The sequence below is a fragment of the Trachurus trachurus genome (genome assembly GCF_905171665.1).
Source record: "Trachurus trachurus genome assembly, chromosome: 16".
NCBI classification, from domain to species: Eukaryota; Metazoa; Chordata; class Actinopteri; order Carangiformes; family Carangidae; genus Trachurus; species Trachurus trachurus.
In genome coordinates, this window is record NC_139902.1 from 13287628 (window position 1) to 13301744 (window position 14117).

The 14117-nt window shown below is 42.2% G+C and overlaps 3 protein-coding genes across 5 annotated transcripts; 2 read left to right on the top strand and 1 right to left on the bottom strand.

The window, feature by feature from the left end:
* Positions 1-1826: 1826 nt before the first annotated feature.
* On the bottom strand, positions 1827-4812 carry atg12 (ATG12 autophagy related 12 homolog). The gene is made up of 4 exons (XM_083989857.1): positions 4567-4812; positions 3186-3322; positions 3012-3074; positions 1827-2004 (listed from the first exon to the last, which is right to left on the bottom strand). Exons 1-4 carry the CDS (start codon positions 4658-4660, stop codon positions 1945-1947), a joined length of 354 nt encoding a protein of 117 aa, XP_083845983.1. The 5' UTR covers positions 4661-4812; the 3' UTR covers positions 1827-1944.
* On the top strand, positions 4657-7334 carry isoc2 (isochorismatase domain containing 2). 2 transcript variants are annotated; one of them, XM_083989856.1, is made up of 7 exons: positions 4657-4823; positions 5009-5085; positions 5677-5801; positions 5904-6116; positions 6456-6526; positions 6634-6751; positions 7162-7334. In XM_083989856.1, coding segments are annotated over exons 2-7 (594 nt in total). In that variant the 5' UTR covers positions 4657-4823; positions 5009-5084; the 3' UTR covers positions 7228-7334. The 2 variants fall into 2 exon arrangements, with proteins under 2 accessions (XP_083845982.1, XP_083845981.1); XM_083989855.1 differs by having other exon boundaries at positions 4808-4894.
* Positions 7335-7576: 242 nt separating this feature from the next.
* foxj2 (forkhead box J2) lies at positions 7577-13790 on the top strand. 2 transcript variants are annotated; one of them, XM_083988882.1, is made up of 10 exons: positions 7577-7834; positions 8137-8489; positions 8653-8727; positions 9348-9440; positions 9724-9888; positions 9995-10466; positions 10552-10737; positions 10850-10951; positions 12079-12423; positions 13092-13790. In XM_083988882.1, the coding sequence occupies exons 2-10, from the start codon at positions 8163-8165 to the stop codon at positions 13202-13204; spliced, it is 1878 nt and encodes a 625-aa protein (XP_083845008.1). In that variant the 5' UTR covers positions 7577-7834; positions 8137-8162; the 3' UTR covers positions 13205-13790. The 2 variants fall into 2 exon arrangements, with proteins under 2 accessions (XP_083845008.1, XP_083845009.1); XM_083988883.1 differs by having other exon boundaries at positions 7585-7834; positions 8042-8489.
* The last annotated feature ends 327 nt before the right edge of the window (positions 13791-14117 follow it).

Genomic DNA, 14117 nt, shown 5'->3' on the forward strand with positions numbered 1-14117 from the left:
ATTTCTGTCGTCTGAATATTGGTAACACTGAAAAACACACACATTAGTTTTAAATCAGACATTTGCAGTGTATACTGTAAATCTACTTGATTTCCCTTGTCTTAAAAAGGCGATCTCTACTCTCTGTAAAATGTTGACCGAGCTAATATGTGCTTTCTGACACATACAGTACATAAATATACTGCAGACATAGGCAACATCATATATATCATATCATAGTATTAGTGTTATATGATACAACACTGATACTGTGACTCTGGTGACTCTTAACTTGTTACACACTGACTGAACTGCTTCTTCTATCTGGTTGTGGATAAAGTAAAATCTCAGTAACAGTAGCTACTGGTGCATCATCACCACAAAATAACAGTTCCCTGAAGTCTTGGTTTTCATATTAACATATTGAATATAATGTGTAAAGGTGGAGGACAGCATCAGCAAGATGGATATCAACTCAACTCAAGATTTTGCCACAATTAAAAACATGAATCATGAAGACCTTCAGGCATAATGGTTATTTTAATCTTAGAAACCCTTGGATTTTTACTCCTCAAGAAACTTAATCCTGTCATTAACATGAGATTTTACTTTTCAGTCACACTGACAGGTCTGTCAGACAAAAAAAAACTGGACACACACAATTTGCCTCGTTTAACTTACATCTACTACAAAAATGTCACACATCAGCAGATCTAAAAACTCAATCCAGGTTTAGACCAAAAACTCATAGAGTTCAGTTATTCTCAGGGCTATAAACAGTCTATTTATGTTAAAACATAGTGAAAATGATCTTCAGATAATTCCAGGGCCTGAGCTGAAATCTTACTTCCACTTTCACTTACGTACGCTCCAAAACCATAAGCTATTCAGTTAATCAGACATGGCAAAGAAAAGCATCAAATCCTCACATTTGAAAAGCTGGAAAACAACTGGAGTGTTTTCCCTTGTTTTTAAATTCATCAAAACAGTTGTTGATTAAGGTTCTATTAATTAGCTATTCATTTCAGCTAAATTATAACAATCAGTGACAGGAATACCTACCAAAGTGTTGTAGTTCAGGTCAAACATGAAGTAACTGCCACAGTAAAACAACACTGTCAGTTCTCGCAGTCCCCTAGAGCTACAATCCTCGGTTATCTCCTCCTCGTTCGAGAGCCCTAAATCAAAAAGCTCCTTAAGAACCTGCTTTTAGTTGCTCCATCTTGAACCCTCTTCATGTTTTCCCTGTGAATGTGTCACCATTTTTCCTCCTCCAGGATGAGCATCAGTGACCCTTACCTCTCCAACTGCACTTCCCCCTTTAATCCTCCCAGCCAAGAGAAGGAGGATGGTGGACGGCGGATGGAAGACTGGTGGAGCAACTGTCTGTCTCCACGCCACACCACTCTACTCTCTCTACTTTCTGTCTTTCTTGGGAATTTATGTCACAAACCCATCCTGAATCATGTAATCCCTCTAAGTCCATCTGTTACTGCAGTGCCCCCTCTCATCCTATGTCTGCCCCCTCTCAGAGGTGATTTCATCCCAACCTCCCAAAACCTTTATGACTGATTTAAGTTCTGCTGCGTTACGACTGTGTCTCTTCCGCGGATATTTAATTATCAAAATAAGAGGGTTGACAAAACTGTGAGTCAGCATCCATATGAATGGACTGTCACATGTGCTTTTCCTCTAATCAGCACCAGCCCTCTGTAAAGCCAAATCCTGTGCCCACGAGTTAAGTGTTTATTTTTGGGTGCTAAATATAATGCCTAAATAGAAAATAAAGGAAGAAAAAAAAACACAGTGGAAAGAGTTGTGCATTGTCACAATAATTTATTTACAGAGTGTATATACATAAAACCTGAACGAAAACAAATGACAAAGAAGCAATGATAATGTTGTGTGCATGTTTGGAGGATGAATTAAAAAGAGAGGTCAAAAATGTGTTGTGGAAGAGGAAATTTAGCCCCAGGCTTGAGATTTACAGTAATGTAGAACCAGCTTTCCATCGCTACCAAAACACTGAAAGAGAGACAAAGAGAGAGGAGAAGGTACATAAAGGTACATTTTGGATAAAGTTGTCAACCTTGAAGTGATGTTTCAAAATAGCTCCAAAATGACTCGGCTGATCAACACTCTCAGATGTTAACTGACTTGATTTGTCAGCCTGGAGGAAAAACACATTTCATGAGATTTCGAGCTGTAAAGTAGTGAGAGCAGTAGGATGATCAAATGTCCACAGTCAATTCTGGACTTTGAGTTCTTTGCGGTTACTTATCAAGACATTAATCAGCGCAGAGGATTTTAGCATGTGTCCACATGGTGCTTCCAAATTATTGCCCCCTCTGCTGGTCAGTGCATCACATGACCCTGTCACTTCTAGGGGCCGGACCGGACTCTGTTCATTAAAGACACTTTGGCCATTTGGTAAAGACATTTATTTATACTGTGGTTAAGTGTCAAAAATCTCCTCGCAGCTGAAGCCTGACAAGGTATGCACTCATCATTAGAACATGTTTGTAGTTCATGTCTTCTGTAAATTAGAAAAATTGTACTTTCTTTTTAAAAATTACAAATATTCAAATTTTGGTAAAAAACAAACATTAATGGTCTGACCTGTAAGCACTGATAAAGCTCTGTATCTTTGCTTCACTTACAAAACACATCAACACAAGTCATCATCTTGTGTCATGATTTTGTTTACATTTGTTTAACACCTCAAATATCCAGTTACAAGCTCCTTTAAACTGCATCTCATGCGCCACATCAACGAACAAAATTAAAATGGAACATGTATTTTGTTGATTTTGTGGTTAAAAGCTGAGAAAAAGCTAAGAACTGGATTTTGTGGAGATTATTTAGTTAGACACTGTGCTCCCAGGGACAAGAAGAGCTTGTTAGTCATGAATTCAAATTAAACTAGTATTTACCGGTAATTATGTTTCTGACTGTTGAAAGGATCACTGCAGAATATCATTTATCTGCCGTATGTCAAGGAAAGGAAATTAAGTTCATTTGTTAATACTCACATCAAAGAGCACTCCTACTTCTTGGTCCGGTGAGGGGGCAAAAGACTGGTTAACATATATGATCTGAAAGAAAGAAAAAGGATGATGTTATGTGTTAAGACTGGAAATAGCTTAAGTATGGGAATGTGAACCCAAGTCATGATTGTGGGACATGTAAACAGATGCATCTCTTACTAGTTGTTCGTTAGCATCAAGCTTGAGGAAACGAGAGATGAACTGAGACAGTGACTGTACTGTCCTCCCCCGGTCTACTGCCCACTTCTTTGTTTTCATTATAGGAGTGTCTCCAACCGCCTTCAACAGCACATCGACTATAGAAAACAGAGAAAATAAAAATGAAGGTGCTACAGTCACCCAGACAAGTGGAGGCAAATCTAAACTTGAGCAATTAGTATATGTTATTTGTGGATGTGTTGTTAATCCACAGTGAAAACAAGAACTCTGACAGTTGTGTCCCAGCAAATAATTTGAGAGACTACAGCAGAATCTGTAACAAGGGAAGGTGCATCCCTTGTTATTATAGCACACATTCATTTTGTGTGATGTGATTTCCCAATTGTTCTCTGTATCGATGCATTCCAATTTAAAAAAGAAAAGAAAAGAAAAAATAGAAATCATATATAATTGCGTACTGGTCTGTTCAAAATGCCCCATTTTATAACGCACAGATCTTCGAGTTGGAGCTCAGGTTGCTAGCATTGCACTCAAATAATACAACCAAACCTCTATTTACAAAATAACTGCACATTTACTACAGTCTGTGTGCAGGTGTCATTTATTTACTATAATATGATTAGTTTCTCTTCACTATCTGAACACCATTGAATATCAAAACTGGAATCAGTTTGGTGAGATGACTGAATGAAGATTATGCTGTCCCTGATGTGGTTCTATGGGTGTGATTGAGGGTTGACAACAACCTTATACAGTCTATGATAACAACACATATGGTTTGGCGTACGTGTATCAGTAATTTGGTAAAGACATTAGTATTATTTTCTCAAATAACTGAAGCTCTAACAGCCTATCTCGATTGTTAATGTGGTAACACTTAAAAAAGGGGAAAAAAATAGTTGGCATTTACAGTACACATTACAGTACAGTTGAAGCCAGACAGAAAAAGATTGTAGAAACTGAAGTTTTAAAGGCCAAAATGTGAAGGTAAACATATCAGTGAGGTGATAGTTTCATGCTATCTTAGTCTCAATAACTTGTCCCTTGGTGCAAGATATGAGGTTACTGTTTTCATAAGCGTTAAAGATAGTTGATAGATGAGGAAACAAACACTATCGCGATAACAACATTTTTACTGTAAGAGGAAAATGTGATGTGTTTCTTTAGTAAATATTAGCATTAGCTTCAGCCATACCCCAAACCGGTAGCACCACATGTAAACAAGCTGAACGCTTATTGGTTGAGCTGAGACAGAGGCGCCACCCTATTGGCCAGAATCTCAACATTTGTTCGTAACGTCACCCAGGTTTGTTTTCTTCAGCATCAGGGACCGTCCTCGTCAACAGGTAACTCAGCGTTTGATAATGTCACACTTTCTTACTTTTTTTCTTCTCGTCGTTCGCCGCCGAGTCGTCTGACGGTGGCTGTGACTCCTCTTTTTGCGTTTCTGTGGGTGACTCCGCACTGTCAGACATCTTCAGGGCAGCACTTCTGGTTTGCTTGTGGTTCCTTCCGAGGCGATCAACTCTGGCTGCTATTGGTCCAGAGAAACGTCAATCTCAGCAACCCCTATTCCTATTGGTCGATACGATTCTGGGCAGGCGGTGCTTGAACTTGTTCGTCTTAGCTACGTGCTAGGTAAGTTATTATTTTGACTTTGGAGTATATTTGCTCACAACGTCGCTGTTTCACGACGAAGTCAAATGACGGTAGTAGATTTGTCTAATCTTATGACATTTTGGGTTTGTTTCATGTAAAATTGTTTATTTCTGTGTCATTTTTAAGTAAAATTGGTTTATTTTTGCTGGTTTCCAATCACACAGGGGGCGTCACATGGGAAATAATACTTGCACCTAACAGTTGAACTTCACCTCACATTTGGACCATTCAAGCAACAACAGTAAGTCAGATCTTCCATGTTAAAGTTATGTTGAAATTTTGTAACACTGTCGCAGCTCCCTCTGGTTTATTTGTGTTTAGCTGTACCACGGTTTGTTTTCCTTGTTAACGACATAGCATGCACGAAATATTTGACAAAAAACCTCTTTGTTCTTAAAATGTAGGACAGACATAAACGTCGTCCTCTGTCTAGTTGTTCATTCGCCAAATATGAGTACAGACTAACTTGCAACCTTGTCATTGAAGGTTAGGCTTCTCCTCAGTGATATTATGTTGTTTTATGTCGTCCAGCAGCTTCAACAGATGTGTGTTTGCTTTTAGCAGATGACGGTGCAACAAAACATTTGATACTGGTTCCTGCTGTGTTTTCTGTGACCTTGCTCTTCTTTAGCAATGAATCTGTTCAGTCCTGTTGCCATTGTCAACAACACAATGCACCAGCAAGGAGGAAATGTTTCTTACAAGGAAGAATATCTCCTTCCTCCTCAAGAATACACAATATGCACCATTGTTACATGCAGAACAAAACATGTTGTCCATTCATGTATCTTCTGAAAACTGTTTCTCTGTGTCTGTGCTCCTGCTCTTGCAGTGGCAAACATTGGCAGGCTCTCCAGCAAAGATGCAGTGCTCTTCCTGTGCGACATGCAGGAGAAGTTTAGGCCCAACATCTTCCAGTTCCCCAACATTGTCAGTAATGCAGCCAGACTGCTCCAGGTTGGTTACATTCACCTCAGTGTGCCACAGCTGTACCAGTTATTACCAGTCTCTAAGTATTTATTCAGGTTAAATCTGTATGCTCTCTCCTCTGACTCACAGGCCAGCCGCATCCTGAGCATCCCCCCCATCCTGACAGAGCAGTACCCTAAAGGTCTGGGTCCCACAGTGCCCGAGCTGGGGGCAGAAGACCTGAAAGCTCACTCTAAAACATGCTTCACCATGATGATAGAGGAGGTGGAGAAGGAGTTGCAGGCCCTTGGAAACCCCAAACAGGCAATACTGTGTGGGATAGAGGCACACGCCTGCATCGCAGTAAGTCCACATCATTGTTTTTGTAGTTTAGCATTCTCTTCATTTTAAAGACAATTAGAAGCCCTTTGCCTGTAAGTTATGCTCAGCAGGTGCTTAGTTGGCTTATGCCTTGGGCCAGATAAGATCATTTAAAGGTGCATCTGAAACTGTGTGTCTATTTATGTTGCATAAACAGAATACTGTTTATATGTTAGTATGAGGGATATGATGAGGTGAGAGATAATCACCGAGTTACATAACTATGCTATTTTCTGATAATGTTTGTTTTTCCAGCCTTTCATGCCAGACAGTTTCCACAGTTTAGATTAATGAATGATTGCTCCCTGTTTTTTCCTGCAGTGCACAACCTATGATCTGCTTGAAAAGGGAATGGAGGTTCATATTGTGGCTGATGCCGTCTCATCCAGAAGGTATCTTTACTGTCTTTTTCTGTATTTCTAAAATTACTTTACCCTACAGTGTAAACTGTAGTTATGTATATGTCTATAACTACAGACATTCGTGTCTCCCTCCACAGCCAGACGGATCGTTTGTTTGCTCTGTCCCGACTGAAGCAGAGCGGCGCTTACCTCACCACCACAGAGGCCGTCCTGCTGCAGCTGGTCCAAGACGCCAGACACCCCAACTTCAAGGAGGTGCTCACTACAGCTGCCTCTGCGCTGCACTCATGAATCATATTTGTTTGTTTAGAAGTGTCATGAATGTAGGCCTGATGGTACGCGGCAAAGGAAAACATGTTTGGCGTTTCCTCAGTCTGCTGTCAAAAACAGTTGAGCAAATAAATGTTTGGCCTGCAGCTGCAGATTCAAGGCTGCCAAAGATACTCCGTTCACATCCTCTATCACTGACAATGTTAAACCAGTTACAGGTGACTGTTAACCAGACTTCATTCTGCAGTGATCAAACCCAAATGTAGTGCATTTTTTTGTGGTTGTAAAGCTGTCGTCTCGCCCTTGTAAAAATGCCATATTTGATTCATGGAGTATCCTGCCTCTGTAAATAATAAAAGTCACTAATGCACATATTTTATCAACTTTGTTGACAGATCCAGAAGCTCTTGGCTCATCCGTCTCCTGACACCGGCCTCCTTGCATTCTTCAGCTCTCTGTAGGGACGTCATCACCTGTCATTCTCTTTCATAAACTCTGTACAGGATCTCATTGCTTCCAACACACTGATCATCTGCTTCAATAAAGTGATGCTGCTACTTTGAATCAATGCTGCTGCCGTGCTTTCGTTTTTGTCTCTGGATTGAACTCTCATGCTGGGAGTGACAGGTTGAAGGTCTTTTTAAAGGTTGCAGTTGAAGTTTAACTCACAGGTGGTTTCTCTGTATTGATAAACCAGCAGACCCACAGAAAACCCCGGTGAAAGGCCGAGGAGGTGGGGCCAGCACCCAGAGGCGGAGTGCAGGGAGTGATGTCACAGGGGGGAGGAGTGAGTTACGTCATCCTGGTAAAGTCAGAAAGGGAGGGGAGGGAGACAGGGAGGGAGAGAAAAAGGAAGCTGTCGGAGAAGTTTTTGTGTATATTTCTTCTAAGTTACACAAACTTTCACAAGCCAAAGGTATGATTGGAGGCCTCGTTGGGACCAGAGCGCCGTAGAGAGAGATCTGAAGAGGGGGACGGACACCAGTTTGTCTGCAGTTGTGCACAGCTGATGACAACATCAAATATTAACACTTTCTAAGGCCTTGGGCCTCGACTGACTACAGAGAGGTAAGCAAGCCATTCTCCATTCTCAGAAAACAGAAAATGTAGGTGTAGTTGTCACACTTGTCGCTCTAGACACATTTGTGCAATGTCTGTGCTTGTGAATGATAGATTCCTGAGCGGCACAACGTGTCTTGTGTCTGAACTTGTTGGTTTATAATTGACACTGGCTGGAAGTACAGGAACAGAGTGGCTGACAGTGTTGCATTACAGGCACAGAGGGATCTGCTGCGGCGTTTCTCAGCTTCCTCGGTAAACAAAAAGTGAAAAGACATGTTGATCCACCACGTCCTCTTCTGATCCCTCAGACCTTGGACTAGGAAAAAGAGAGACAATGTCCTCTGACTTGGACTCCAGTCTCACCAGCATCGACTGGCTGCCTCAGCTGGGAATCAGCAGCCTGCGCTCGGGGAAAGAGAGAGGAGGAGGCGGAGGGGAGAGGGACAAGAAGAAAGACAGAGGGAGGGAGAGAGGAGACTTTCTACCGTCAATCCAGGACCCCTCCTCTACTAACTCCAAAGGGAAACCCCCTCACAGCTACGCCACGCTCATCGCCATGGCAATAGCAGCTGCACCTGAGAGGAAGCTGAGCCTGAATGACATCTACACCTGGATCAGTGACACTTTCCCTTACTATTGTCGAGCAGGCCGTGGATGGAAGGTAACATTTAATAACATATTGTCAATGTGGCACAGTGGTGTTGACTTTGTAGAGTTCGAGCATGTTTAATGAGTGGTAACTGCTGTCGGCTACATAGTGTATCATTTGCATCACCAACTGGTACAGGACTGACTTCTTTCACCATCTACTTTGTCATTAACAGAACTCTATCAGACACAATCTGTCTCTAAATAAATGCTTCAGGAAAGTTCCTCGGCCCCGAAACGACCCTGGCAAGGTGAATAACTTTTATTTCATTTTATGTTATTAGCTTATTAATACTTTGGTTAACCCTCCTGTTGTCCTTCTGGGTCAAATTGACCTAATCTGTTCCCTTCCTCCATCCTCCCTTCCTTCCTTCCTTCCTTCCTTCCTTCCTTCCTTCCTTCCTTCCTCCCTTTTCCCTTCATTCTTTCCCTTCTTCCTTCCTTGAATGAATCTGTTCTCTCCCTCCATCTTTCTTTTCTTCCATTTTCCCTTCTTTCTTTCCACAGTCCTTGTTTGCCTCCCCCGCTCCCTTCCTTCCTTCCCTTCATCCTTACTTCTTTTTTGACCCAATTGACCCAATCTGTTTCCTCCCTCCATCTATCTTTCCTTCCTTTTTCCCTTCCTTCTTTCCTCCCTTCTTTCCTCCCATCTTTCCCTTTGTCCTTCCTTCCTTCCTTCCCTGGGTCCTGCCTGCCTCCCTTCCTTCCCTTCGTCCTTCCTGCATTCCTTCATTCCTTCTATCCCTTCATCCTTCCTTCCTTCCGTCCTTCCTTCCTTGACCCAGGTAGACAACAGGAGGGTTAAGATGCATCATGTCATGGCGGGATGATTGCTTGGCAGAGTGTAAAGCTAGTTGTGCTGTGTTTGTAGGGTTCCTATTGGACGATGGACGGGCCTGCAGAGGCGAATCAAGCGCGGGCGCCCAAACGTCCCTATCCCAAGGAGGAAGAGGAGAGGCAGGATGTACGTGGTTTTAAAATCAGTCACTTCATTGTTAACCATCACACCTCCAGGGTCTTAATGGAAACTTGTTTAACTTCAAAACATTCTCAATCTGAAATTCAAATTACAAAAAACAAGACACATTTTCTTAATTTTCCATTAGGCCTACTCATCTGATTACAGATGACGCAGAAACACTTTTGCTCCCTTGATGTCCTGTGCACTGACTGCACTGTGTAGGAGTGTTGTGCTGCTTCTGCTGCTTTACAAGGGTTTTCATATTTCTCCTCTGAACCTCTTCCAGTTACAGGTTCCTCAAGCACAAGGGACTCAAACAGACAGAGGACCCTCCCCTCATCAACCACAACCCACCTCCCACACACACCGTCAGCTTCTCAACACCGAGTCACTGGGAGCCATGGAGCAGCAGTCGCCCCGGTCCGCCTCCCTCTCTCCTCCCCCATGCAAGGTGGAGCCACTTCCTGGAGATTTTTCCCACCACTGAATTTGTTTATTTTGTTTTTTGCTCTAACAAACATCATACCAATGTATTATCTTGTCTTTTATCTTCACAGCAACCATCACCCTACATGCCGAGCCCCGTCTCCAATCTCCCTGTCCCTCATCCGTCTGTCTCTCCTTCAGCTGGGCTCCCACCTGCTCCCCCCATGTCCTCCATTAACTCTTTCTCACCTCCTCACCCACCTGTCTCCACCCTGTCCATCCCCTCTGCTTCTGTTTCACCCATGTCCACAGCTTCTGCAGTTGCTCCCTCTTTCTCTGTCACCCCTCTGTCCTTTCCCACTAATTCAGGACCTGTGTCTGTTTCCGCTTTCTCCTGCGCTCCTAACACGACGTCCGTGCCTGTTTGCACGGTGTCAGGCCCGGCTCACTCCTCTGCATCGGTCCTCGCCCCTCCCGTTGTCCTGTTAAACTCCTCCACTGATCTTCCTCTGCGCTTCACCTTCGATGAGATGAATTTACCAGACTTGTATGCGTCTTTCAAGTCTCTCTGTAAGACTATGCGAGAGAGGGGAGGTTCACAGTGTGAGTACCATGTGTTTTTGTGCATTAGCTGCATGGATGACTTGTTACATATGGCCTGGATGAATGACTTGTCTTCTCTCTCCAGCGGATGTTGCTCCCCTGATTCTCCCAAACAATGATATTACCCCACTCCACACTCCAACTCTGCTACCCTTGTCTCCATACCATGCACCACCTGCGCCAGCTGCACCAACAGCACCGCCTGCATCAGTTGCACCAGCTGCAGCAGCTGCGCCACCTGCATCAGTTGCACACCCTCCTTCACAATACAGTGAGTCTTACGCCCCTTATCTGGTCAAATTAAAATGCCTAAACTGCATTAAACCCAGCAACATAAGACAGTTCATTGCTTTCTAAAGTTACCTTCCTCCCTTCCCCTCTAGCGGTGCCACCCGACTGGTTCAGTAACCCAGATTCTCTGAAGGAGAGCTTCCGCATTGCCAGCAGTCTAGACTGGGCAAACATAGACCTATCTGGTCACCCAGGTCTGTGCTGTTCACCACAGTCATGTTTAAACGGTCACGTCACCCAAATTACAAAATAACTTTTTTTCCATGGTTGGTTTTGGTTTTATCTGCTGAGGTTTTGAGATCTCTCTCTCTGAATGCTCCACCGGACGAACCCTCTCTGTCCCATACTTTCCTTTATATGCGCTTCAAACATAGACATAGACATCGCATGCCAAGTTTATTTGATGTGAATAGTTGAAGCCAAGCTTTATAATTTATATGTTTACACACATGTAGTATTTGGATTTGCATTTTGTTAGAATGAGGAACATGTGTATGAAAGCTAATAACAGAACAGTAAGACTAAAAGAAATCAGTAACTAACTAATCACAATATTTAGGGAACTGACAGCAACAGCCTCTACACTGATAACTAACACGGAAACTGGACAGAGATTTACTCAAATTTAATTCAAATCAAACCATGTGAGTTCCCAGAGGTTGTGTGTTGTACTCATTTACGACGGGAAATATCCAGAGGTAATGCACAAAGGTGGCTTAGACTGCTATAACAACACACAAATAGTGGTTACAGTGAAGTGTGATGGTTCATTTTGTCACACATATATTGGTCTGTATCTCATATATAGATATAGACCAATCAGTTTCTGTGCATTAAGGCTCACTCATGGAATAATAACAGCACTCTTTAAATGTTACATGACAGGCACAGAGGGATTTAAAATGTACATCTATGTGTTAGTGAACTGAATATCTCTGGGACTGGGAAATTAGTTCTTACTATTTTCTGGAAATTTGTAGGAAATATGATCACTTGATATTTTAGGAAAGTAACAGAAAGCTTTGCACAGTGCTGTCAAAGTATTTAAGTGTTGTATTTTCAATGTGATGTAAATGAGATTTTATTTGCTTACATTGCATTGGGTTGGAGGAAGAATACCAATGCAATAGTTTAAAAAAGTAGCAACTAATGAAACTGTAAATATGATGATTATTTTGATTTTTCCAAATGATAGAAATTTTTGGTAAATGCATAAACTTTTTTTGAAGAGTTACAAAAGGCTTTGGCTCTCGTGGAGTATTTAAGACTCTTAATGCTTTAATCAGCCTGTCTGTAAACATTTCCCTCATTTTGTTTCCAGACCTGTTGGAGAGCATGCGGCAGGCGGAGCTCTGCGACTGGGCCCTGGACCCGGCGCTCTTCACCTCCCTCTGCGACTCTCTTAACCGCTTCTTCACCCAGAAAGGCATGATCACCTCTGGCAATAATTCCCCACTGGCCCTCGGTGCACCTCACCCCTTACAAGCCCCGCCGTTTAACTCCAATCCGCCCCCAACCCTCGCCAACCTCACCCACCCCTCACCCCTCCCCTACAATCCCACACTTGCCCTCGCCAACGGAGCGCTGCCGCCGCCCCGGAGGGCTCTTCCCATGCAGGGACCAGGCTTTCAAAGACCACAGCTAACACAGCCTGCAAACACACACGGTGAGACTGGAGATCCTTTCATCAAGAAGTTGCTCTCTTTTAACCTGTTTATGGCAACTTAATGCAGCAGGGTGGGAGGAGGACCTTTTCAAGTCAGCCTCAGAACAATACTCATGTAAAATAATACTTTTGGTATTCACTGTAATCACTCCTACTATCTGAAGACATACCTTTCTTTAATGTAAGAAACAGAGAACAAAAAATGCTACTGCAATCAAAGTCTGAAATAGACAAAGCAGTGTTTTAATACCAAATCTGCTCCTTCTCATACTGCCCTCCACTGCAGCTCAGTAAGGAGTCGCTGTCCAGGGAAACTCAAACAGAAAATTTGGTTCAAGACTAACATTGAAAGATAAACAACTCAAGCTGTTGAAATCTCACATTAGCTTTTTACACAGAACAAGGGCTGTTGACTTGATTTCCTATCGCTTACATTGTAATCATGAGATCTCTTCTCAGTCAGTCTGTGGTTTTTTGCAGCAAGCAAAGACTCATATTAACATGTGATGTTTTAGATAAGATAAACCTGAACAAAAAGTGAATTCAAGCATTGTGAAAATGGCAGCCTAGATGTGACTGTTGTAAAGGAGAAGTTACTTTAATAGACAGATATAGTTTCGCTTCCTCTTGAATACTGACTGTACGACATATTTCTTTCTCTGCTTCAGCTGGGATGCAGCCTCAGTCTATGACACCACGACAGCGTCCTCCATTAAAGAATCTGCACAGCAACAGTGAGGAGATCCAGGACGACTTTGACTGGGACTCTCTGCTCGTTTGACCCTCGAGCACCTACGAGGAGAAATGATTCAAACAGAACTTTTCAGAGAAACAAGACTCTTTACAGCCGTGAGCATGAAATGCGGCGGCTGCCTCACTGGCAACAACATCTTGGGAGTTTGGGATCCAGTTGTGTCACATGACTGAATGCTGTATTTCAAGGTCAAAATAGTTGCAAGTATCTTCCCCTGTATTCAAATTCATATGCTGTAATAACTTTAGTTTTGCGTATCTTGTGCAGTTAATTTGCAGGGTGTTGTTTTCTAATGGACTGTTCTCCAAAGGAAATAAGGTGTACAGTTATTCTTGTCACATTATACTCTGTAGCAGTTAAGTAAAAAACATATATGGGATATAGACATTAGCAATAACTGCAGAGCAGCAAGCATGAAACAAGCCAAACACACATCCTGTGTTTTTATTTTATTTCATAAATTTCTTTTGATTTTTTTTCCATTTTACTTTTCAAATGTGAATGTTCACAGTCAACACCACACAAAATTCAACCTTACCCGATAAAAGATATTTTTCTTGTTGATATAAAATAACAATAAATTCATCAAACTAAATTAAAAGAACAGCATGGAGCATGTCGTCAAGTCCCTGTTTTCTTTTACCTTCATTCATTCATTGAAATAATTGTCTTTTTTTTTTCTAAAGAAGCATCAGTAGCTCTCCCTCCCCGAAGGAAAAAGGGATGAAACACTAGGACAGTGGTGATCTGAGACACCTGTGCACCAGGGATCCCATGTGAAATGTGTGATTGAAAACAAAAGAAAAAACAAAACAAATGCGTTTGATCAACAGAGGGGAAAAAAAGCGTGAAATTAGATTGGCAGAGAAATGTGTGACCCTTATAATACCTCAATTGAAATCCCAACATTACATAGTATTGATACAGGTGACAATTTCCA

What these genes read in the sequence shown, in the direction of transcription:
- atg12 (XM_083989857.1), bottom strand. Translation starts at nt 4,660, where the DNA reads ATGTCTGACAGTGCGGAGTCACCCACAGAAACGCAAAAAGAGGAGTCA. An exon ending in GAACGACGAGAAGAAAAAAA is followed by an intron (nt 3,323 to 4,566) that starts GTAAGAAAGTGT and finishes TGTTTTCTATAG; the next exon opens with TCGATGTGCTGTTGAAGGCG. An exon ending in AAGTAGGAGTGCTCTTTGAT is followed by an intron (nt 2,005 to 3,011) that starts GTGAGTATTAAC and finishes TCTCTCTTTCAG; the next exon opens with TGTTTTGGTAGCGATGGAAA.
- isoc2 (XM_083989856.1), top strand. An exon ending in GATGCCGTCTCATCCAGAAG is followed by an intron (nt 6,527 to 6,633) that starts GTATCTTTACTG and finishes CTCCCTCCACAG; the next exon opens with CCAGACGGATCGTTTGTTTG. An exon ending in GACACCCCAACTTCAAGGAG is followed by an intron (nt 6,752 to 7,161) that starts GTGCTCACTACA and finishes CTTTGTTGACAG; the next exon opens with ATCCAGAAGCTCTTGGCTCA.
- foxj2 (XM_083988882.1), top strand. Translation starts at nt 8,163, where the DNA reads ATGTCCTCTGACTTGGACTCCAGTCTCACCAGCATCGACTGGCTGCCT. An exon ending in CCCGAAACGACCCTGGCAAG is followed by an intron (nt 8,728 to 9,347) that starts GTGAATAACTTT and finishes CTGTGTTTGTAG; the next exon opens with GGTTCCTATTGGACGATGGA. An exon ending in AGACCTATCTGGTCACCCAG is followed by an intron (nt 10,952 to 12,078) that starts GTCTGTGCTGTT and finishes TTTTGTTTCCAG; the next exon opens with ACCTGTTGGAGAGCATGCGG.